This window comes from Trichosurus vulpecula, chromosome 3 (assembly GCF_011100635.1).
Source record: "Trichosurus vulpecula isolate mTriVul1 chromosome 3, mTriVul1.pri, whole genome shotgun sequence".
Lineage (NCBI taxonomy): Eukaryota > Metazoa > Chordata > Mammalia > Diprotodontia > Phalangeridae > Trichosurus > Trichosurus vulpecula.
The window spans coordinates 444,559,532-444,582,888 of NC_050575.1; the positions used below are offsets into that span (position 1 = coordinate 444,559,532).

Sequence of the window (23,357 nt, forward strand, 5' to 3'; positions counted from 1 at the left end):
TGACCTCATTGTTGTATGTCTGTGAAACCTGGAGAGTCTACCAGTGCCATGCCAGGAAACTGAATCGTTTCCATTTGAATTGTCTTAGGAAGATTCTGAAGATCGCCTGGCAGAATAAGGTACCAGACACTGAGGTCCTTACTCAAATTAAACTGCCAAGCATTCAAACTGTCCTTCAGAGAGCATAACTCCAATGGGCTGGCCACATTGTTTGAATGCAAAATGTCTGCTTGCCAAAAAGACTATTTTATGAAAAACTCACACACAGCAAGCATTCACATGGTGGTCAGAAGAAGCGATACAAGGACACTCAAGATCTCTCTCAAGAACTTTGGTATTGATTGCGTGACATGGGAGACACTGGCACAGGACCACTCAGCATGGCGTTCCCACATCAGAGAAGGCGCTGTGCTCTAGGAGCAAAGCTGTATTGAAACAGCTCAAAGGAAATGCAGGATGCACAAGTTTGGAGTATCCACCCCAAATGTTCACACGGACTATTTTTGCCTGACCTGTGGTAGAACATTCTGAGCTCGTATTGGTCCAATCAGCCATTTGGACACATTGAATCTTGACTCGAGTATAGTCATATCATTTTGGTCCTCTTTGTGAATGAAGGACAAAACCAATCAACCAACCAACCAACCAACCAACTAACCAATCCTTTGACCCATTAATACCACTACTAGGTCTGTATTCCAAAGAGATTTTTTAAAAAAGAAAAGAAAAGGACCTATATATACAAAAATACTTATAGCAGCTCTTTTTGTGGAGGCAAAGAACCAGAAAATGAGGGGATTCCCATCAACTGTGGGATAACTGGACAAGTTGTGGTATGTGATTGTGATGGAATAATATTGTGCTATAAGAAATGATGAGCCAGACTGCTTACAGAAAAACCTGGGAAGACTTACACAAACTGAGGCAAAGAGAAGTGAGCAGAACTAGGAAGTCATTGCACACAGTAACAACAATATGATATGAAGATCAGCTCTCGACAATATAATGATCTAAGACAATTCCAAAGGACTTAAGATGAAAAATGCTATCCGCCTCCGGAGAAGGAACTAATGGAGTTTGAATGCTAAATGAAACATATCATTTAAAATTTTTCTTTATTTTTCTTGTTTTGTTTTGTTTTTGATCTGTGTTTTCTTTCACAATATGGCTAATATGGAAATATTTTTTGCTTCACTGCATAGGTGGTATAATCTATATCAAATTGCTTATTGTCCCAGGTGCGAGGGAGGGAAAGACTTTGGATTTTTTAATGGTTAAAAATTATTTTCACATATAATTGGAAAAAAATAAAGTATAAATCTTAAAAGAAACCAAAAAAGAAAAGAATGATAAAAATGCTGTAGAAGATCTCTAGTTCATCTGATAATTGCCCAATTTTTCATTTAGAGTTGGCGCTAATGTATTTTGTTTGGGGCTATTGTTGGCTAAGAATTTTTAAACATTTTTATACCCAGGATAATTCATGGGAAAAGTATCCTCTGATGGACATATTTACCGAAATGATACGTAGAATTAAGCAGTACTTATAACACATTTCCATTCTTATCTAGGCTCGAGATCGAGTGAAGAATGGTTTAACAAAACTATTAGAGACAAACGTGCTTGTCGACAAAATGAAATTAGATCTTTCCGCTTTAGAGCCAGTTCTTAAAGAAAAATCAGTGGATGTTGAAGCTTTGATGGAAAAATTGTCAGTGGACCAGGAACAAGCAGATCAGGTACCAAACATTCGTTTATAATATTTGTTCACAGTAATTAATTTCTATCTAATTAAGTGTGGCTCAGGATATTTTATACATAATTAAAAGTGAATCAAATTGCATTTAGTAAGGTCATTTCGGCATTTTTCACAGTTGTAAATAAAATATATACTTTAAAATGAATCAGCATATTTCCATCATTGAGTGTAGGAGAAATGAACAGGAATAAAGTGCCATAAGCACATTGCATTTTGATTGGGAGGTTATGAGTTGGGGACTGCATATATGCTCAACCCCATTGTTCCTTTGCAGAAGAGTTGACTTTCATAACAATTACATTCGATTATCGGCCTGCTGGGCCATGAGGAAGATGAAGGGGTCATTTCGCCTGGTTGATAAGATTGTGGCTCCTAATTCTTTGAAATGCCTTAAACAGTGATGCTAATGTTTTGGATGAATTTCACTCGCCAGGTCCGTTGTATTGTTCAAGAAGATGAAGCAATAGCAAAAGTGAAAGCCGAAGAGACCCAAGCAATAGCTGATGATGCTCAACGGGACCTTGAGGAAGCCCTCCCAGCCCTAGATGCCGCCAACAAAGCACTTGACTCTCTGGATAAAGCAGATATATCTGAAATCAGAGTTTTCACCAAGCCACCAGATATGGTTATGACTGTCATGGAAGCCATTTCCATTCTTCTAAATGCCAAGTGAGCAGTTCAGAATTATTTATGTGGATAGGGCATTGGACTTGGAGTCAATAGCTCTGTGCCTCAGGTTCCCCATCTGTAAAAAGAGGGGATTCTACTCAATGGCCTTTAGTAGATGGATCAGCTCTAAGATCCTTTCCAGTTCTAAATCTATTTTTATAGTCCTACTATATGTTGGACAATTTTTAATATAACTTTCCTCTATTATCTTCTCAAATCTTATTTTTCATCATATTGATTATTTGGTTAATTTTTTATGAAACATGATTAATTTCTGTAGTACTATGGCCAAGTATTCATTGGTCAAGTTATTAGTTTCTGAATGAGTAAGGTGTTTTTTTTTTTCCTTTGGGTTCAAGAAAGCTATTCCCCTAGAAGGAAGAATATATAAATGAAGAAGTCATCCTGATAGAACAGGGGAATGGGTGTGTCTGTCAACTTGGCCAGGGAAAAGTTTGAAACATCCCTTGGTCCAAGGAAATATTTTATCCCAATTCTGACAATGAACTTAGAACATGAGCTATCTGGAAAAGAGGAGCTTAATAGGACTTCGGACATTGGGCACAACTTTTAAAAAAGAAAAAGAAAGCTCTACTGGGGGCTTTTAGAGAATATGGATATGGACCTCAAGTTTGATAAGCATAATACCCTAGGCCTCCTGTCTATGACCTTCCGGGACAGTTCAGAATCAGAAGATCAGAAGATCATAAATTTAAAGCTAGAAAGGACTTTAGAGACCATTGAGTCCTGCCCCATCATTTTACAAGTGAGGAAACTGAGGCAGACGGATTAAGTTACTTGCCCAAGGTCACATAGCTAGTGTGTTTGAGGCAGAATTTGAACTCAAGATCTTCCTGATTCCAGGTCTAGGACTCTGTTAACGACCTGCTTCACCAAAGGGGCAGAATGAACTAGGACAACCAACAAGTCCATTAGTTTTAGAAAAAACAAGTAGCCCATAGAACAACAGATCATAAGTAAGTTAAAACTTTTTTAAAACTTTTTTTTTAAAAGTTAAAACTTTTTAAAAGCAAAGCCCTGGAAACCTCCATGAAGGTGAGAAGCAACTGCTGAGTCAAGGCAGGTCAACATGAAGCCCAGAGAAGACTCTAGAACAGACAGGCAAAGGCCTTTCTTGTCCAAGGAGCCAGGATGTCAAAAATAGTTCTTCAAGTACTTGGACTTGTCAGTGAGACTGTCAGCTTATACCACACTTGGATAGCCCAGCTCTAGGTTTTTCTAAATAAGGTGCTAATTCTATATCTTACCTACTTTTTTTAAATCATTACTCATCTAGAAACTGATTAGTTGTGTTTTGTCCTTCCCTCTTGAAGAGGACCATGACATCAGAAACATAATGCCATGACTTGCAAATGAACTGGGTTTAAGTGAGGGAAGGCTGTGCAAAGTCACCGGCCTCACGTTTTCCTCTGGAGCCATCTGGGTCCGGTGGCCAGATATAGATCAGGACAGCTGGAGATGGCCCAGGATGCAGTGGGAGCCCTTGGCCTTTCTAACTTAGGGTCTTTTGGAGTTTTCACTTTAACTAATGACCCATTCAGTGATTAAGGCTGTTTTCAAGAAACTGCTTAGACAAAGATATTGTGCACTTAAGTGTATAGAGAGGTGGTCTCAAAACCAGGAAGATGTGGGTTTGAGTTCTGACTCTGATAGCTACTGGCTATGTGATCCTGGACAAGTGATCACCTCTGAGTATTCTAATCCTGAGGTGTCTAACAGCCCTCACACTGCATTGCAACCCATGAGATTCCTGAGTGACCAGATTAAAATGTATTGAGAAATATTTAACAAAGTAGATCAAACTATAATAGAACATAGGTATTGTTAAGATACAGCTTTCTAAGTCAAGATACAAGCCACAGGGATCTTTCTGTACGGTGTAGGTGCCTCCATTTCCTTTTTAAGTTTGACACTGCTATTCTTGTCAACCCTCTTAAGACAGGGTTTGCAGAGAAGTTCCCATCTATCTTGGTAGAGGGAGTTTATTTACCTGGGAGTTTCCTAAACCTATGAAGCACAGGGCCTGGCATACAGTAAGTGTTTAATAAATGCTTGTTGCCTTATTGACAGAAACCAAAGATATAGCCTCAAACTTGCTGTTCCAATTTAGGTTCTTTATGTGTCTTTACATGTTTTTATTAAGCCTTTATGTCTTTATTAATGTAATTTATGTCTTTATTAATATAATTTTTAATGTGTCTTACAGACCTGACTGGCCCACAGCAAAACAACTTCTTGGAGATTCTAATTTCCTCAAAAGACTTTTAGAATATGACAAGGAAAATATAAAGCCAGCTATATTGGCAAAACTCCAAAAATATATTAATAATCCTGATTTTGTGCCTGAAAAAGTAGAGAAAGTGTCCAAGGCATGTAAATCTATGTGTATGTGGGTAAGAGCTATGGATTTGTATTCCCGAGTCGTCAAGGAAGTTGAACCCAAAAGACAAAAACTCCAGGCTGCTCAGGTACATTAACTATCTCCCTTTAAAATGTGTTTATTAGTAAGAAAGCAATGATCCCTCATCCTTTTAATGGCACAGCTCTCTTCTCAATGCTTCCCCTTCAACACATACAGTGTGATGAGACTCTTGAGAATGATATGTCAGTTCCATTCCTTAAACAATAGAGACTCAGTTTGCTTTGAGCTAAAGAGCTAGTCTAGGAGTGGGGAACCTGTGGCCTCAAGGCCAAATGTGGCCTTCTAGGTCCTAGGGTGCAGCTTTTTGACTGAATCCAAGTTTTACAGAACAAATCCTTTTATTAAGGGTATTTGTTCTGTGAAGTTTGGATTCAGCCAAAGGGCTGCACTGGAGGACCTAGATGGCCACATGTGTCCTCGAGGTCACAGGTTCCCCATCCCTGAGCTGCTAGTCTGTGTAGTTTTATTTTCCCAGGGATAGTAATGCATTCTCCAAATTGCTACTACTAGGGAGACTGTGGCTGGTGGATCTCTTGAGTTCAGGAATTCTAAGTAGCAGAAGAAGCAGCTAATTGGCATCCACATTGAGTTCAGCTCCAGTGAGGTGAACTAAGAATAGGGAGCCCACCATGTTGCCCAAGAGGACCAAGCCAGCCTAGGTCCGAAAATAGAGTAAGTGCTAATCAGTGGAATTCAGCCCATGACTCTCCTTTGTACTTTTAGCTTGGGCAAGAGAGGGAGACCAATCTTTTTGTTTTTAAGTGCTTTAATGTAGGAAACAAACTTATGAAATAGTACTTAACTACTTGTCATTAATCACAGTCCCTCTAAACCAAGGATTCTTATCTTCTGTCCCATGGGCCCTTTCTGCAGTCAGTTCACTGATGGACCCCTTCCTAGAATAATGTTTCTAAATATGTAAAATTATATACAGAGGATTACAACAGAAAACAATTACATTAAAGCCCAGTTACCAAAATACTTTGAGGGCAGCTAGGCGACACTGCAGAGGATAGAGCCCCAGGCTCTATCAGGAAGTCAGGAAGTCTCATCTTCCCAAGTTCAAATCTGGCCTCAGACACTTCCTAGCTATGTGACCCTGGACAAGTCACTTAACCCTATTTGCCTCAGTTTTTTTCATCTGTAAAATGAGCTGGAGAAGGAAATGGCAACCCACTCCAGTATCTTTGCCAAAAAAACCCAAATGGGGTCATGAGGAGTTGGACACAACTAAAATGACTGAACAACATCATCAAAATATTTAAAACACACATCTATGGACCACATTAAGAACCCCTACTCATGTCAAACAATATGAGGAAAATATTAAGTGGAGCACAAGAATGCCCCCTCTCCCATTATCAGCACAGATTTTTCATGGGAAAGGCAGAAAGTTGTCAACTTGCATTCATTTCTTTTAAACATCACAAATGATATCTGATTAATTAATTAAGTAGTCCAGCTCAGGGTCCTATAGAAAGTGCCATAATCTAGCCTAATGGCCAAGTCTAATGGAAGATGTTTGATGTTTTCAAAGAGATCAAGAATTATTACTCAGGATGACAGAGTCCTGACAAATAAGCCCAAACATTGTCATGAGTAAATTGTTAGATGCTAATTTCCATACTATCTCAGGCATTTTAAACTTGAATACTGTGTTATACAAGTTTTACCTTCCTCAAGGGACTTTTAAAAACATTTATCTTGTTTTACTAGGCTGAGCTTGATGCTACCATGGCTACCTTGAGAGACAAACAAAAAAAATTAAGACAAGTGGAAGATCAGATTCAAGCTTTACAAGATCAGTATGAAAAAAGCCTTAATGAAAAAGAGAATCTTGGTAAGTTGAAAATATCTGTTTGGATGACAGGCCCTTATTTTAAATCTCCTATCTGGGTTATCTCCCTCTGTTAGTATAGATGAGTCCTTGGGGTAGCAACTATCTGTATCCCCACATTTAGCACAATGCCTGAAGCAGTAGTCACTTAATTAACCGCTTTTCTTTCAGTCACTTTAAGAATAAAAAAGAGCCTTTAGCCAATCCCATGGCAGATTTTATAACTACATCTGAGAATCATTTCTATTACTCTCATCCCATTTGCTTTCTAATGCATTCTAATTATTACAAAATTGCTGAAATTTTAAATAACTCTGGTCTGAACAAGTTCATATGTAAGTGAACTGGAGAAACAGAGTTATATGCATGGCAAAGTTAGATAACAATACACAATAACTCACATGAATAAGTCCTAAAGGGAGTATTAGGATAAGAATAATAAAGTAGAGAGCTCAAAGGCTGGACAGCTCCCAATGTAAAGGCTGCATAGAAGAGGTAGCCCTGACTTTTTCTTCTTCACTGTTATAAGGAATAACTCTTTATTTAGGTTGGGAAGAAAGGGGGACATATGGGGAAGGAAAAAAAGAAGATATAAAAACAAAACAAATAAATACTTTAAAAAGAAAAGTGGACCTGAGCTTAACAAGCCTTGGAACATTGGTCTGATGTGAATACTAAAGGATTAGGGCAGAGAGAGCATTTCAAAAGAAGAGAGTATGAAGAAAAGCTCTGAGGCTGGAATGATCATGGAATGTTGGGAAACAGTGAGGAGACAAACCTGGATGGAATGGAAGTCACATGTTTAGTAAGATCAGTGGAAAATCAGAGTAAAGCCATAGGGAACTATAGAATCTTAGACTTGGGAGGGGCCTCAGATGTTATCTGGTCCATTTCTAATCAAATAAGGAATGCAGTCTGCAGCATCCTGTCTCCAACTGTGCGCCAAATCAAGGTAATTCTCCTTAGGTACTATATTTTAAATTTTGAGATAATATTTAGCTTAGCATAGTCCCCAAAATATAGTAGGCACCTAGTGAATCTCACTTGCTCATTGTTTGGGTTTGATAACTCAGAATGAGTATAAATAGCGATTGTTTCTGTTCTGGCCAGGCTTTTCCCCTCTCTGACCGAATCTTTTGTGAAGGCAAAGTAGACCATCTTTACCTGACTTCTTACCTAGCCTTTAACTACTGAATAGGTGTTGCCTCAGACAAAATGAGACCCAGCAAAGACCTCAGCCTAAAGAGGCCAGGGTCTCCCACTGCATCCTGGGCCATCACCAGCCATCTTGACCTCTCTGCCCCTCAGATGGCTCTGGAGGAGAGAGTGAGGCTGATGACTCTACACAGCTCTGCCTCACTTAAATCCAATTTACTCACAAGTCATAACATCACCCTCCCCATGTCATTGGTCGTCTTCAAGAACAAAGGATGAACAACACCTCAGTCAATACTTGCTCCCTCCCTCTCTTGCTCATTCCTCCTCCTCCTTTCAGCACCCAGTTCTATCACCTCAATGTAAAACCTCATTCTCATCTGCATGAACTACCTACCACAAGTTGTTCAGTCATTTTTCAAACACGTCTGACTCTTTGTGACCCCATTTGGGGTTTTCTTGACAAAAACACCGGAATGGTTTGCCTCTTCCTTCTCCAGCTCATTTGACAAACGAGAAAACTGAGGCAAACAGAGTTAAGAGACTTGCCCAAGATCACACAACTAGGAAGTAACTGAGGCCAGATTTGAATTCAGATCCTTCCTGACTCCAGACCCAACACTGTACCACCTAGTTGCCCCACCTGCTACAAGAACCACACAGAATCTAAGAGGCAGAAGGAACCTCTCCTCTAGTCCAAACTGTACCTATTTTAACAATAATAACCGTACATATCTAAGGATTCTATCACATCTCCAACAAATGGTCATGTAGCCCTGCTCAAAGGTCGCTGCTAGAGAGGAACTTAGCATTTTCGGATCAGACATCTCTAATTATTAAGAAGCTTTTCTTTGCACCAAGCCTAAATCTATCTCTGTAGCATCCACCCAGCAATGCCTTCTGGTTCAATTAAGTCAACAACTATTTATTAAGCATCTGCTATGTGCCAGGCACTTGGCTTTTAAGTGTTGGGAATGCAAAGAAAGGCAAAAAGATAATGCCTGCTCTCAAGTCTACTTGGGGGTGGGAGTGGGGGGGCGGGGGCAGTGTGACATGGCCTCAGATTTGTACAGCCCAAGGTGAGGCATGATGAGTGCAAGAGAGAGAGCCAGACAAAGTGCTCTAGGAACATTTGAGGCAGGAAAGGAGACTCTTTTTTTGCTGGCGATGGAGGCGTTTAATAGAAAAAGTCTGACCAGAGATGTCTGCCACAGGGAGAGAAGAGGGGTCCCACCAGGGTCTCCTTCCTGCCCAGCAGCCCACCTCCTCCCTCTGAGGCCTATCTCCAGGCAGAAGGCCAAGAAGCAGACTCCCTACCCCTGCAAGGGAGCCCCTCTGACCACCAGGTGGCCTCCTGGACACCTCCCAGCTCCCTGATAAATTTATTGAGTAGAGCTCAGACCTCTGGCCTTGTGGGTCCCTCCTCCATCTGCACACCCTGCCCCTTTCCTGCCACTGCCCCTACCCCCTCGGCTCTAACTCTCATCAGTCACAGCATGGATCAGTACCATTCACCAGCACCGTCCCCCTGGGGCTGACCCAAGTTGTGCGCACTTCCCTCCCTGGGCCTCCCTGGGAGAACCCACCTCCTTCCACCCCCTGGGCCTGCCTGGCCCAGTCTCTGGTCCTTCTTCAGAGAGGGGAGGGGGAAATAAATAGAGGAGCTTAGATGGGGATCCGGGGGCCCAGGGAAGGAAGGGGGCTGATCTGCTTCCCAAGGGTCCCTCATAGTGTTGAGAGGAGACTTTTTAGCCAAGGGACTCAGGGAAGGTTACATAGAAAAGGTAGCACCTGAGCTGAGCTTGAAGGAAGATATCCTGAAAAGCAAAAGTAAGAAAGTCAGGAAAACATCATGTGCCAGAATATGGATTATGGACATATGTAAATGAACATTTGCAGTGTATGTAGACTTGGGAAATGGCATCTTCCCCACTCTCAAGGAGCTTGCCTTCTTGGGAATGGGGAAAATATCAATATTGATAAAGAAATTACCATCATAGAGACGATAAGCTACAACACAGGAAGAAAAACCATGGAAGATGTGAGAAATGTGGTTTGGGGGATCACTGGACTTCCTAGGCAGGGCCAAAGTCCTGAGGAATAACCCTGTGATAACCCCTAAGGAAGGCTGTGCAGACCACAGGACTCCCAGAAGAAGGCCAAGTGGTAGCCCCCTTAATCTGTGGGGATCACAGGGCTCCTAGGGGTCAGACCCTAAGGAGGACCCAAGTGATGGCCCCTTAGAATGGTTGTGGGGAATCACAGGACCTCCTAGCGTTGGACCCCGGGAAAGAGGCACGTGATGACCCTTAAGGAAGGCTGTGCAGACCACAGGACTCCCAGAGGAAGACCAAGTGGTAGTCCCCCTTAATCTGTGAGGATCACAGGGCCTCCTAGGGATCAGACCCTAAGGAGGACCCAAATGATGGCCCCTTAGGATGGCGGTAAGATCACAAGGCTCCCGAGACAGGGACAGAAGACCCAAGTGATGTCCCCTTAAGAAGGGGCAAAGGCAAAGATGCAGATTGCTTTGTGGCAGGCAGTCTCTGTGCATCTGGTACCACATACAAAACCCCAGCCACTTAATGGTGTCCTCAGGGTCTGATAGAGTGAATGTGATTCCCTGAGTGCTAGGCAGAGTCTGTTTCACTCTTTTGATAACTAGGGTTGGGTACCATTTACTACATAAACACTAATCGTGCTAGAAGTGGAGAAAGAATAAACCTGAGCATCTTAGAATGTTTGTCGCTAATCACAGACAGTTTCCTTGGAATTATATAGCCAAAACCATGGACCTTACACAAGCGCGCCTCACCCGCGCCGGGAGGCTCACAGCTGCATTGGGAGATGAGCAAGTTCGATGGGAAGAAAGCATCCAGAACTTTGAAAGTGAGATCTCCAACATCATCGGGAACGTATTCATCGCTGCTGCGTGTGTGGCATACTATGGCGCGTTCACAGCGCTTTACAGGCAGCTGGTGAGTGAAAAAGCATGGGGAGCCATGGGAGTGAATGTCTTCGGTTTTTTCTTGGGTTCTCCCAGGTCTTATCACTTGTTCCAGAGGCAGCCTGTCTCCCACGCTGTCTCCCCCAACCCCACACCATCACTGTCCCACCATATGGTTGCCCAGGGCTTTCTTGTCTTTCCTTCTGCAACCTCACAAAGTTGATGTTTGTTTCCTTTCCTCACTGAGCTCCTTCTGCCTTTTACAAGGCCCCACGACTCAGGGGTGGAGAATCTGTGGCCTCAAGGCCACATGTGGCCCTCTAGGTCCTCAAGTGCAGCCCTTTGATTGAATCCAAACTTCACAAAAGAAATCCCCTTAATAAAAGGATTTGTTCTGTAAAACTTGGAGTGAGGGGCAGCTAGATGGCGCAGTGAGTAGAGCACCGGCCCTGGAGTCAGGAGGACCTGAGTTCAAATGTGGCCTCAGACACTTGACACATGTACTAGCTGTGTGACCTTGGGCAAGTCACTTAACCCCAATTGCCCTGCCTCCCCCCCTCAAAAAAAAAAAAAACCAAAAACACAAAACTGGGAGTGAGTCAGAAGGCCACACCCAAGTACCTAGAAGGCCACATGTGGCCTCAAGGCCCCAGGTTCCCCACCCCTGCCCCAGGTCTTTTACCAGTGCTATCTTGTGCCCTCACATTGCCTCACCAGACAGGATCTACCAGTTCTCCCATGATCACCTGGGGAGCCTCTAATACTTGAAAAGAGGTATTGTCCTCCTGGGACACTAAAGAGCAGGCCAGGAAGCAGAGAGCCAATTCCCCCAACCAAGTCCCAGCCCCAGCCACCTGGCTGCCCATCTGGTTCTGCTGCTGTCACCTTCCTTATTCTTGGAGTCCTTGGGTCTCACATCCTGGAGCTAAGCGGCAGGACAGCCAATGCAGGCTAAACACAGAGGAATTACTCTGAGGGTTGGGCAAGGGGAGACAAGAGGAGGGCATGGCAGGAATGGTGAGTTCTCTGGATGCCCCTCAGCAAACAGTAGTTTCTACTTTTTCCTGGACATAAAAATTCTATGCAATAGAGAGGAGAGAGCATTAAATTTAGAGGCAAAAGTTGGAGATTCAAATCCTGACTCTGACTAGCTGTGTGACCAGAAGCAAGGCATGTTGGCAGCTAGGTGGCATGGTAGAAAGAGTACTGGGCCTGGAGTCTGGAAGACCCTGCACGAGGGATAGAGCACCCCACCCCACCGTGCTTTCTCCGTCAATTCCTAACTGGGCCTAAGCGACCCCTCCCCCGGTATAAGGGGCTGTGATAGGTTCTGGAACACTCAAATACCCTGTGGAACTGTCATTTGTCCCTTCGCTTTCCTCCAGCACTTCGAGGAATTCCCAGCGACCCCTTCCCAGATACCTCCTCCCGGGCCGGGGGTTCCTTGCTGAGTTTCATCCCGGATCCCTGCCTCCTGGGGCGGGGCGAAGGAGAGGGGATGGTTGGTAACCGGCCCTAGCTTTGGCAAGCCCTTGAGATACTCGGGAGCAGGATGAGCGCAGAAGGGGACTCCGGGAGCCCCCTGCCCGGGCTATGTAACCTGGAGAGGAGAGATGGGCTAAGTGGGATCGTTTATTCAGCTTGTGGAGCCAGGCTTGCCGGCAGAAAAGGCGGGACTGCTGGCAGGTGATCAAGGGCAAGAACGTGGCGCAGGTAGTGAGCTGCATCCGAGCCGCGCTCAACTCGGTGCGTCTGCGGTAGTCCACTCGGAGGCGGACGAGCGCCTGCAGAAGCTTGACATCCATGTGCGGTGAAGGGTCCAGCCGAGCCTGCCCCGCGCGGAGGAGCAGACGGACGGAGGCAACAAGCAGCAGCCAGAAGCAGCCGGGGAGCCGTGGGCAGAGTAGCTAACGGGGAGGGAGCTGAGGCCCCGCCTTTGTACTATGAGAAGAGGCCCCAATAGCTATGGCTTCACCGTGCCCAGTGACAAGTCTAAACCTGGCCAGTACATCTGCTCTGCGGACCCCAGGGCTCCAGGCCCAGGACCGGACTGTGGAGGTGAATGGCATCTGAACGGAAGGGAAACAGCATGGGGGCAGGGGGGGAGGGGAGGGGCGTGGCTGCAATCAAGGCTGGCGGAGATGAGACCAAGCTGCTGGTTGTGCACAAGGAGGCAGATGAATTCTGGTAAAGTGATGCCATCCCGGGAGCACCAGAGTGGGTCATTGCCAGAGCCTGTTGCCAATGGAGAGGTAGAGGAGGAGAGCAGTGCCACCTGAACTGAAGCAGGATGTGAGAGCCCCAAACCAGCAGCAAGATCTGCACTTGGTGAAACGAGGGTTGACACGCATTCTGAAGACAAATCCAAGGAACAAGACTCCACTCCACCCTCTTCTACCTCTTCCTCCTCTGACCTCATTTGACTTCAACATCTCCCTGGCAGTGGCCAAAGACTGCGCTCACTAGAAACGGAGCAGCAACCGTGCACCACAGATAGACTGGAGCAAGAAAAAGGAGCAATGTCTTCCCTCCCTTCCCACCAAACTACCCTGCAGAGAGAGTGGAGAGGAGGTTGGGATGGGGGGACTGAGCTGTGCCACTTAGTCTTCCCTTTCTCACCCCAAATCAAAGCTACAAAGCAGCGCCAGTATCTGTTTTTCCCAGACACCCACGTTCTTCCTAAAGCCCAGGGCACATGTTTGCCCATTCTTTCTTAATGAGAAGACACTTTTTCCCCAAATCCTTTCTTCTCAGGACCCTAAGAAGGGTCTACTTCTTGTACACTTTCCCCACCCCCTGCCAGCTGGAGAACTGTGAGACGATTTAATAATTGTTTTCAAATTCATTTTTCATGCCACCCTAACAACACCGTCCAGAGCCTGGGAATGGCTTGAATAAGAAGCCCTAAGGGCAGAAACCACAGCTAAAGGATGGAGAGGGTCTTCTCCCTAAAAGCTCCAATCAGGGTGTTTGGAAGGTGTCGGGTGATGTTTGTTTTAGTGTCATACATAAGTTAAGAAGAGGTTTTTTGTGCTATGATTAATAGGATTTTTTTTGGCAAGGCAATCAGGGTTAAGTGACTTGGCCAGATTCACACAGCTAGTAAGAGTCAAGTGTCTGGGGTCCGATTTGAACTCAGGTCCTCCTGACTCCAGAGCCAGTGCCCTTTCCACTTTGCCACCTAGCTGCCCCATTTTTTTTAACTTTTGAAAAATTTATTGTCAAGAGAGTATTAAAACATGATTAGGGAATTAGGAAAGAAACCACCCGGTGGCTTGTATTGTTGCATATTTTGCCACTGCCATGAACAGTGCAGTCTAAAATGATAAATATAAATTTCATATTTGAGCCTTTGGCCAAAAAAATCGTTTAGCACATTTGTTAAAGTATGACAAAAATAGAAAATGAACATTAAATAGATCATGTCACTAAACTAAACAGCAAAATAATCACTAGTAATCCAGGATTCCGTTATGCTGTTGTTGAGATAGCTGGGCAGAACTTGGCATTCATTATGGCGATGGGAAGAGGTCAGGACTCAGACTCCATCGAGGATACAAAGCCCTGTGCTAACAATCGTCTAGCGCGTCCATAAGGCAACAGCAGCAGAGAGCAGCCCAGCAAGCTGAGAGAAGGTTACCTTGGGCATTGGTGTTCCTTCTTCGTTCTTCGACCACATACACATTGGTCGGTGCTGAATGGCCATATTGGTGATAGCCGTGGTATGGATACCCTGCACTAGGGGGTGGATATGGTTGTGGAGGCCCGGCGGGATAAGCCCCAGCGGAAGGATAAGCCCCAGCGGAAGGATATGGTGAGGAACCGCCTAGTTGCTGCGGTGGTGGTGGAGATGGTGGAGATGGTGGAGATGGTGGATATGGGGCGGTTGCGCTTGCGTCCGAGTAGGATGGAGGATTTCCGTAATTCATGTGGGGTGAAAACTTTTCCTCCGGCGGAGCCGGGGCCACTTGGTGCTTCCCTCACTCGGACGCTGGACGTGAGACTGAAGAATGAACGTGAGCGCCGACATCACCTGCGCCTGCAACTCTGAATCCACCGGGCGCTGACGTCAGTCTGTGTGTTACCACATAATACAGGTGAGGATTTGAACTCAGGTCCTCCTGACTCCGGGGCTGGTGCCCTCTATCCCCGGCATCACCTAGCTGCCTCCCTCCCCCCTTTTAAAAATCTTTTTAATTAACAGTTTATTGAAACACAGTCCTCAGAACAGTTGAGTGAATCAGGTCTTATTTGGTAAGCAAAAGGATCTCAAAATAATTTTTGAAATTTAACAGGAAAAGTCTTCAGTTCACCCATCAAGCTGCTGAAGTGTGTTCCTTTCTCCCATCCTTTACGAAGCACCTATTTTTATTTGTAATCTAAAGCCAGAAAATTAAGATTACATTTGTGGTGGAATGTCCCGTTCCTCATGGAGAACTGAAAAAACGTCACCATGTCCTGAATAGCCCAGTGAGGAAGGCGGGCCTTCTTCAAGGCCTCCATTGGACTGTAACTGTTGTCGTCACTTGCCATTTGCACAGCATATATAAAGGCTTGCCAAACTCAGTTCTAGTACTGGTAATACAGAGTTACATAGTATTCTAATTGTAACACTCAGCTGTCGATATATTGAGTAGGGTGCTCTCTAAATGGTGAGGGTGAAAGGGCATCTGACTTGACGTTCCACGGACTATTTTGAAAATTCTGTTTTCCTAAGCACTGATGTGGTGAAAAGAAAAGTAGAAATTAAACCATTATTATTGATTTACCATTTAGAGGCATTTTACATAAATGTCAATCAGGTTACCCTGGATTTAGTAGGAAAAACCTTTTTAATAGTTTTTCTACAATAGAAATTTCTCAGCAGTCAAAATTTAGACTGTAAAAACAACACATGCAAAACATACTTTTCTGAAAACACTTAACTTTGAACAAAGCACCAAACTACACAAGTGCAGAATGGAAACAGCATTTCAGCTCCACTAAAAGCAGTCTTCATAAACGGTGTAAATGTCACTTATTCAGTAGGCACAGCTCACTTTTAAACAGGAGACAATAAAAAAATATTGTCCACAAAACCCTGTTTCAGACATCCACCATCTTCGTGCTCTAATAGCAATGAGGTGAATAGGGAGATCGAGATGGAGATCTTCACCTGTCACCCCCACAACTGTAATATGGGGGTAGTGATAGCCTCCTGTAAATCTGATCCCCGTCTTGGGGAGCTCTCCACTCTCCTCCTCCACCACCTCTTCTGTATAATCTGCCGTAATAGTTACGGTCGTAGTAATCACTGCAGGGACTGCCATAAGAAGGTCTTCCCATGTAGATTCCAGTGACACTGGCTTCCTCAATGTTCCATGAACAAGACCTTCCATCTCTCTGCTGCAGGAATCTGTCTTCTCTGTTTTTGTTATAGAAAAATCCACTCCAATCCTCCGCCCATCCAATTCCATTCCATTGGCATGCTATTTGGTTTCCTTGGCGTCATCCATATTCTCAAAGTGGACAGAGGCAAACCCCTGGGAGCTCCAGGACTGCTGGTCATCCTCAATGGACATGTCCGCAATCGGGCCGTAGTTGAAAAATACTTCTCTGAGATCCCTCTGTGTGGTGTACAGCCTCAATCCAAACACCCCTATTCCCCGTGTGACACCTACGGGTAGAAATGGTAGAGTGACTCTGGCTATGTTGCCTTTGGTCATCCGCATTGTACGACCTGTTCCGGGATCGTCTGTGGGAGGGGGAGCGAGAATGTGATCTAGCACAATGCCTTCGAGAACTTCTGGATCTCAGTCGAGACTCCGACCTGGACCTCTATTTGGATCTGGAACGCCAGGAACCTTCCTTGGAAGATGGCCCTACAGGGGTGTGCCTCTTGGATTTCCCAGATCCATGGGCATTCCCACTTTAGGAAATGGAATGAGATGCCCCCCCCACTCACCTCTCGTGGTGCCGCGGCGATTCCTCGCTACCCTGTCCCAACCCCCGATCCACTTCTGCATCCCTCTCTGCCCCCTCCCCCTTTTAAACATAGTGAAGTCTATTTGTTACTTTTTAGAATCAGTGGAATCTTATAAATCAGTAACTTCATTATATTACCTTTCTGAGTGCACCCATTACACGTAAAAGTTCATTTGAAGTGAAACATAATTCTAAGAATATAAGAATAAGAATAGAGTCATAATACAGGTGAGTATGTAAACATGGTAATACAAATGGTACACCAGCAAGTCGCATAACCTCTCTGTGCCTCAGTTTCCTCCCGTATAAAATGGTGTTAGTAATAGCACCTATTTCTCCGGGTACCTGTGAGCATCAGATGGAATATTTGTAAAATGCTTTGCAGACCTTAAAGTACTATATTTAGTCAGTCAGTCAATCAGTCAATAAACATTTATTAACAGCCTACTATGGGCCAGACACTGTGTTAAGCACTAAGCATACAAAAAGAGCAGAAAAGACAGTCCCTCCTTCAAGGAGCTTCCAGTCTAATGGGGAGACAACATGCAAACAAACATAAAAAGTTATATTTAAGATAAATATGAAATAATTAAGAGAAGGAAGGCACTGGATTTAGGAGAGGTTGGGAAAGACTTTCTGGTAGAAGATGAGATTTTAGATGAAATTTAAAGGAAGCCAGGGAGGTCAATGGTAAGAGTGGAGGAGAGAGAGTGTTCTGGGCCAGAGAAGATAGATTCCTACAACAGAGAGATGGAAGGTCTAGTTCATGGAACATTGAGGAAGCCAGTGTCACTGGACCAGACATGTTGGGGAGTAAGGCATAAGAAGACTGGAAAGATAGTAGGGTAATTTAAGAAGGGCTTTGAATGCCAAGCATTTTGTGTTCGATCCTAGAGGCAACAGGGAGTCACTGGAATTTTTTGAGTGGAAGGATGACATGGTCTGACCAGCACTTTAGAGAAATCACTTTAGTCACTGAATGGAGGATGGACTGGAGTGGGGGAGGCAGGCAGACCCCCCCACCCCCAGGCTATACGATAGTCCAGGTGTGAGGTAACAAGAGCCCGGACCTGGATGGGAGTGTCAGAAGAAGGGGGCATATTCAAAAGATGTTGCAGAGGTGCAATCAATTGGCCTTGGCGACAGCTTGGATATGGTGAATGAGGGAGAGGGAGGAATCCAGGATGACCCCTAGATGGCAAGCCAGAGGAATTAGGAGTATGGTGTCGCCCTTTACAGTCATAGGGAAGATAGGATGTGGAGAGGGTTTAGAGGGAAACATGTGAGTTCTGTTTTGTACATGGTGAGTTTAAGAGGTCTACTGGACATCAAGATGTCAGAAAGCCAGTTGGAGATGTGGGATTGGAGGTCAGCAGAGAGTCTGGGGCAAGATGGGTAAATTTGATAATCATCAGCATAGAGATGATGCTAATTAAATCCATGGGAGCTAACGAGACCACCAAGTGAAGTAGTATAGAGGGAGAAGAGAAGAGGACCCAGAACAGAGCCCTGAGGGACAGTGATATTTAGAGGGCATGATCTGGGGGAAGGATCCAGCAAAGGAAACAGGAGCAGTCAGATAAATATGAGGAGAACCAGGACGGGGGGCAGTCGTAAAAACTTAGAGTGAAGCAAGAATCAAGTAGAAGAGTATGATCAACAGTGCTAGGCATTAGAATTCTTTGACCTCACTGAGCTTGAGGCCCATCATAAGTAAAAGTGAGATTCTGATCTTACGGGGTTGTTGTAAATAGGATTTCATAAACTTGAAAGAACTATATGAATATGCATTATTATGATGATTAATAAAGCAGCATCTCCTTTAGCATGGGTAGGAAATGAAGTATACCCTGTGTTCAAATTTTGGAGATACGTACAATTAAACCTTTTGAATGGGTATCCTTCTGAAAAGCTTGCCCTCATTCCCTGCCTTATTAAGCAGGGCGTGCCAGACATAATGGATTTAGATGAACATTAATTAATTCACTTTAATTCACTTACAGTAATGTAGCATTTTACAAGCACAAAGCACTTTGCATGTGTGACTTTGACTCTCACACTAAGAGATAGTTACTATGAGTATTTTTATTTCTATTTTATAAACAGAGAAACTGAGACTCACAGAGGTTAAGCGATTTACCTGAAGTTGTACAACTAATAACTGGGAGAACTAGAATTAGAACTCGCCTTCTCTTGTTTTTAGGTTCAGAGTTATTTCTGTGATGCTCTGCTATAATTTTGTGGAATTTCTTTTTCTCCCAAACTTCTGCTCTTTCTGTTGTCCTTTGGGCACACACCTGATAAGCTCTCCCTCTCTGGCAGCTGATAGATTGCTGGATTGACCAGGGTGTTCTCCTTGAGCTCCCAATAAGCAACAACTTCAGCCTAATAAACATCCTGGGGGATCCTTATGAGATACGGCAGTGGAACACCGATGGCTTGCCACGTGATCTGGTATCAACTGAAAATGGTATTCTGGTGACTCGAGGACGACGATGGCCTTTGATGATTGACCCCCAAGATCAAGTGAGCAATGGTTGACTAATTCAATGAGACTTTGGTAAAGTATGTTTAAAAATCTGTTACTTAAGGAATATAACCTATTAAATGGGAAAAATTACATCAATAAGGAATGCTTACTGTCCATGACATAATAAGAATTAGCATTTCTGTAGCTCTTAGAAGTTTGCAAAATGCTTTGCATGGGATAATTCCCCTGGGAGGCAAGTGTTATCAACTATCCCCATTTTACAGATAAGGAAGCTGAGGCGAAGAAAGGCTAAGTGATTTGCCCAGGGTCACACAGGTAGGGAAGTATCCAAGGCAGGATTTAAACTCAGGTCTTTCTGACTCAAGTCCTGTATTCTATCCTCTGTGCCACCTAGCCACCTCGATATGCAGTTGAGTAGATCTAGAGGTCTCTCCTCACCTCTGTCTTGAAGAGAGCCTTTATCTGGATACATGAGCTAGAAGGAGATTTAAGTGCCTCTAGAAAATTGTGCTGTGCTTTTAATGACCCCCACGCTTCTCCTGAAACAAAGACCATTATTTTAACAAAACTGTCCTTCTGTCAACCTTGCATGGCTGGAACAGTCTGAAATGGAAATTTATGGTTTTATATTAAATCCTCTCTTTATGTTTGCTGTGTACATGGAAATGTTCTTTTCCTCCTCATTTTGTATTTAAGTTTAAAATGAATTTTAAAATTTTTAAAATAAAGCAAAAAAACCCAAAAACATTGTATGGCTGGGAGTTCCTGAATGCCACAGTCTTTAAAGAATGAAAATAGCAGGTCAGTCACTGTAACCAGAATGGCCTTTGTTTTGAGTGACTCAATTTATCTCAGTGAGCTTTACTAGGTGCTAAGCCCCGGGCCCAAACCCCATTAGGTGTTAACGTAATCCATGTGGATGTGAACCTCCCAGGGTCCTAAGGGGAGGGACCAACTCAAGAACCAATCACCAGAGCCTGAGCTCTGGTGATTCAGATGATGTTTGATGATGTCTGAAGTCCTATAAGAAGGGAGGACAGAGCCATTTGTGCGGGGCTCTGGAGATGGGTGTTGATGAGGAGACTCCAGGCAGCTGTAGCTAAGGAGCCCTCCAGCTTGTAAACCCGCATGTTGAAACCTTGTTGAACTCTGGTAACTATGTGTTGGGATTGAATCAGACAAGGTCTGTCTGTTGATGTTTGAAATTTGTTTGCATTTTGTTTTGAAGTTCAGGGTGCTGGCTTTTTCCCCTGAACTAACTGAATAATATTTGAATGCTGAATTAAAAGTAAGCTTGTCAACCCCTTCACCTTTCTTCTCTTGCTTAAGCAGATCAGAAGAACCTGTGCTGTTGGCAGCTTTCTGGGTGCTGGTTGTGGGTGAATCTTATACCCCCACAGAAGCTGCTCGCCAGATTGTTGAAACAGTCACCCAAAGGACAATGAAGAGGTGCATGATGGGAACAATTAGGCTTCAACATGAAAATCAAAATACAAAGATGAATAGGAGTTTGGAGGAATATGAATATATTCTGTATTTAGGTGGTCAGGTCTTATTCACAAGATTACGTTTGTGACCGAGAATGATGGAGGGGAAGCGATGCACAGGTGTTGGTCTGACCAAGAACGTGGGCAAGACATTTGGGGAGGAATGAGAGATAACCAATGGACAGCCCTTTGACACCTTCACAGAGTCAAAGGAACCAGAGGAAGCACATTGAATGCACATTCTGTGAAGCCCTTATGGAAGGCCATGGACAAGGTTTCCATGAGAAGCTAGGGATGGATGGGTCAGGATCTGCATCGTTCCATAAAGTGACCCCATGGATAAAATTGTGAATGCATCAAAGTATTGGAGTCATGGCTTAAAAAGTATAATGTGTGTCCTTCACTCCCAATGAAAATGCTTACAGAACTATAGAACAGAAGAGCTGAACATTGCCTTAGAGATCTCGATCTGACATTTGACAGATGAGCAAACTGTGGGTCAGCGAGATCTAGTACTTTACCTTGTGTGGAGCCTGCTGGAAGAGAGGTAACCCTTAACTTCCATCAGCTATTAACTCCAATTTGCATGAACCTGCTGTACTCTAAAACAGTTGGGGAACAAGATCATGGAGATCTTTAGGTCCTGCACGTAGAAAGCTCATAACCTGAGTCCCACAAAACAAAAAGTTTTTCTTCAGAGGGAAATTGTTATTTAATGAGGGCCATGAAACATATGGATTATCAGTGGAATGTTTGACTCAGTAATGAATGTGCATTATCAATTGGACTAGCAAGCATATTGAAACTATTTACTTGACAACTTAGATAGACGTCTTTATAATGAAAGTAGAATCTTTAAGAGTAATTCCAAATCTATAAGACACATGATTATTTAATAAATCAATTGCTGGCTGGGGGCCAGGGACTATGTGGGACCTGCATGGGCATGAAGCCAGTGCCCACAGTGAAAGGATGGAGTTGGAAGGAGTGACCCCTCCCCTGCTGCTCCATTCATTAATAGAGAAGGAACCCAGGAGAGACAATTGATAGACCATTCATAATATTGCTGCCTTATAACTAACCATAAAACCAAGAGAAACGTCAGAGCAGCACCATGATATTACTATACCCCTCACCAACCATAAGGGAGAGGGTTACAGAACACAGAACCCAGCCAACTTACATCCTGAAGCCCTACCTAGGACTTCCAGTCAAATTAAGTTACACATTCCTGATCGTATAACTTTCTGCTAAGATCCAAAGTCATTCTCAGCTCTTTTTCCCAAGAAGAAGGCACGTATTATATAGTTTCTGAGCTTTGTGAGCAAAGGAGTCAGTGAGAAGTCCTGCTTCATTAATAAATAGAAAGCCACTGTCCATCCACTCCACTTGAATCACTGGGAACCACAGTATTGAACCACAAGGAACAAACCTTGTCTTATAATAAAATCCATCAATCCTTGGGCTTATATGGTGACCCTCTGTGCTAGCTCAAGCTAAGGGAAAGAAAAGCAAGAGAGGCGCCTTCTGCCTTTCAAACAAGTAAAAGGGTCCAGCTTTTAAACAGGAAACTCAAGATGGTCAATAGTTAAGCAGTCTGCATCTCACTTAAGCCCAGATAATACTATGAATTGACCTTGATCTTGCTAGGAGACAGAAAATCAGTTTCTACTGTCTACAGGGGTGTAAAGGAATTTTATGATATCTCTTCATTCTCCAGAAGCCCTCAGCTTTCAAGTCCCCAAAAGACCATGGGGAAGTAACGGTAGAACCAAAGAAGCATCTGAGTTGGAAGTGACCTCAATGGCCATCGAATCCAACCCAAAAAAGATTCTCACCATAACACACCAATCGAGTGGTCTTTCAGTCTTTGCCAGACAACCTCCAATTGAGGAAGGGAATTTTTTTTAGACTGCTCTCCTTGAGGGCAAAGATTGTCTTTTTCTAAAATCTGTATCCTCAACACTAAGCAAAGTACCTGACATGTGGTAGGAGCTTAATAAATGCTTCTTGACTCACTGGAATGAGGAGACAAGAAAAAGTCTTTTGAAAGAGGTAGCCCTTGAACTCTACTTTGAAGAAAACTGGGAATTCTAAGATGTGGTAATGAGAAGGACATGATTGCAGACATGGAGGAGAGCCTGGGCAAAGCCCTGGATATGTGAAGAAGAACTCTCAACTTCTCCAGGCATCCTGTAGCTTCATTCATCGTTCTTGCATCCCTAGTGCCTAGCACAGTGTCTGACACATAGTAGGTGCTTAATTGATTGACGGGAGGTAGCACTTATTATTAGGAAGTTGTTGGGTTTTTTCCCCTTACAACAAATTTAAACTCACATGTTGATGACTTCCAACCATTGCCCTAGTTCTGCTCTCTAGGGACAAACAGAACAAATCTACTCTCTCTTTTGTATAACAGTCCTTCCACTGCTTGAAGGCAACCAACCATAGCCTCCTGTGCCATCTCTTGTCCAGGCTAAAAATCCCCAAGTCCTTCAACTGACCTTCCTATGGCATAGATTTGATGTCCTTCTTGATTCTGCTTGCCCCTACTCCTACCCCCAGAAGTTCTTCTGCTTACTAATGATGTTTCTAAACAGTGATG

At 43.8% G+C, this 23,357-nt stretch overlaps 1 protein-coding gene and 1 pseudogene across 1 annotated transcript in view; both read left to right on the plus strand.

The window, feature by feature from the left end:
- Positions 1–23,357, plus strand: part of DNAH6 (dynein axonemal heavy chain 6) — a 251,551-nt gene that overhangs the window by 150,806 nt on the left and 77,388 nt on the right. Inside the window, exons 49-54 of the mRNA XM_036750156.1 lie at positions 1,572–1,739; positions 2,193–2,428; positions 4,656–4,917; positions 6,588–6,711; positions 10,645–10,841; positions 19,097–19,300. Of these exons, the coding sequence (XP_036606051.1) occupies positions 1,572–1,739; positions 2,193–2,428; positions 4,656–4,917; positions 6,588–6,711; positions 10,645–10,841; positions 19,097–19,300 (1,191 nt within the window). The remainder of the gene's footprint in view (positions 1–1,571; positions 1,740–2,192; positions 2,429–4,655; positions 4,918–6,587; positions 6,712–10,644; positions 10,842–19,096; positions 19,301–23,357) is intronic.
- LOC118841337 lies at positions 12,363–13,414 on the plus strand (annotated as a pseudogene).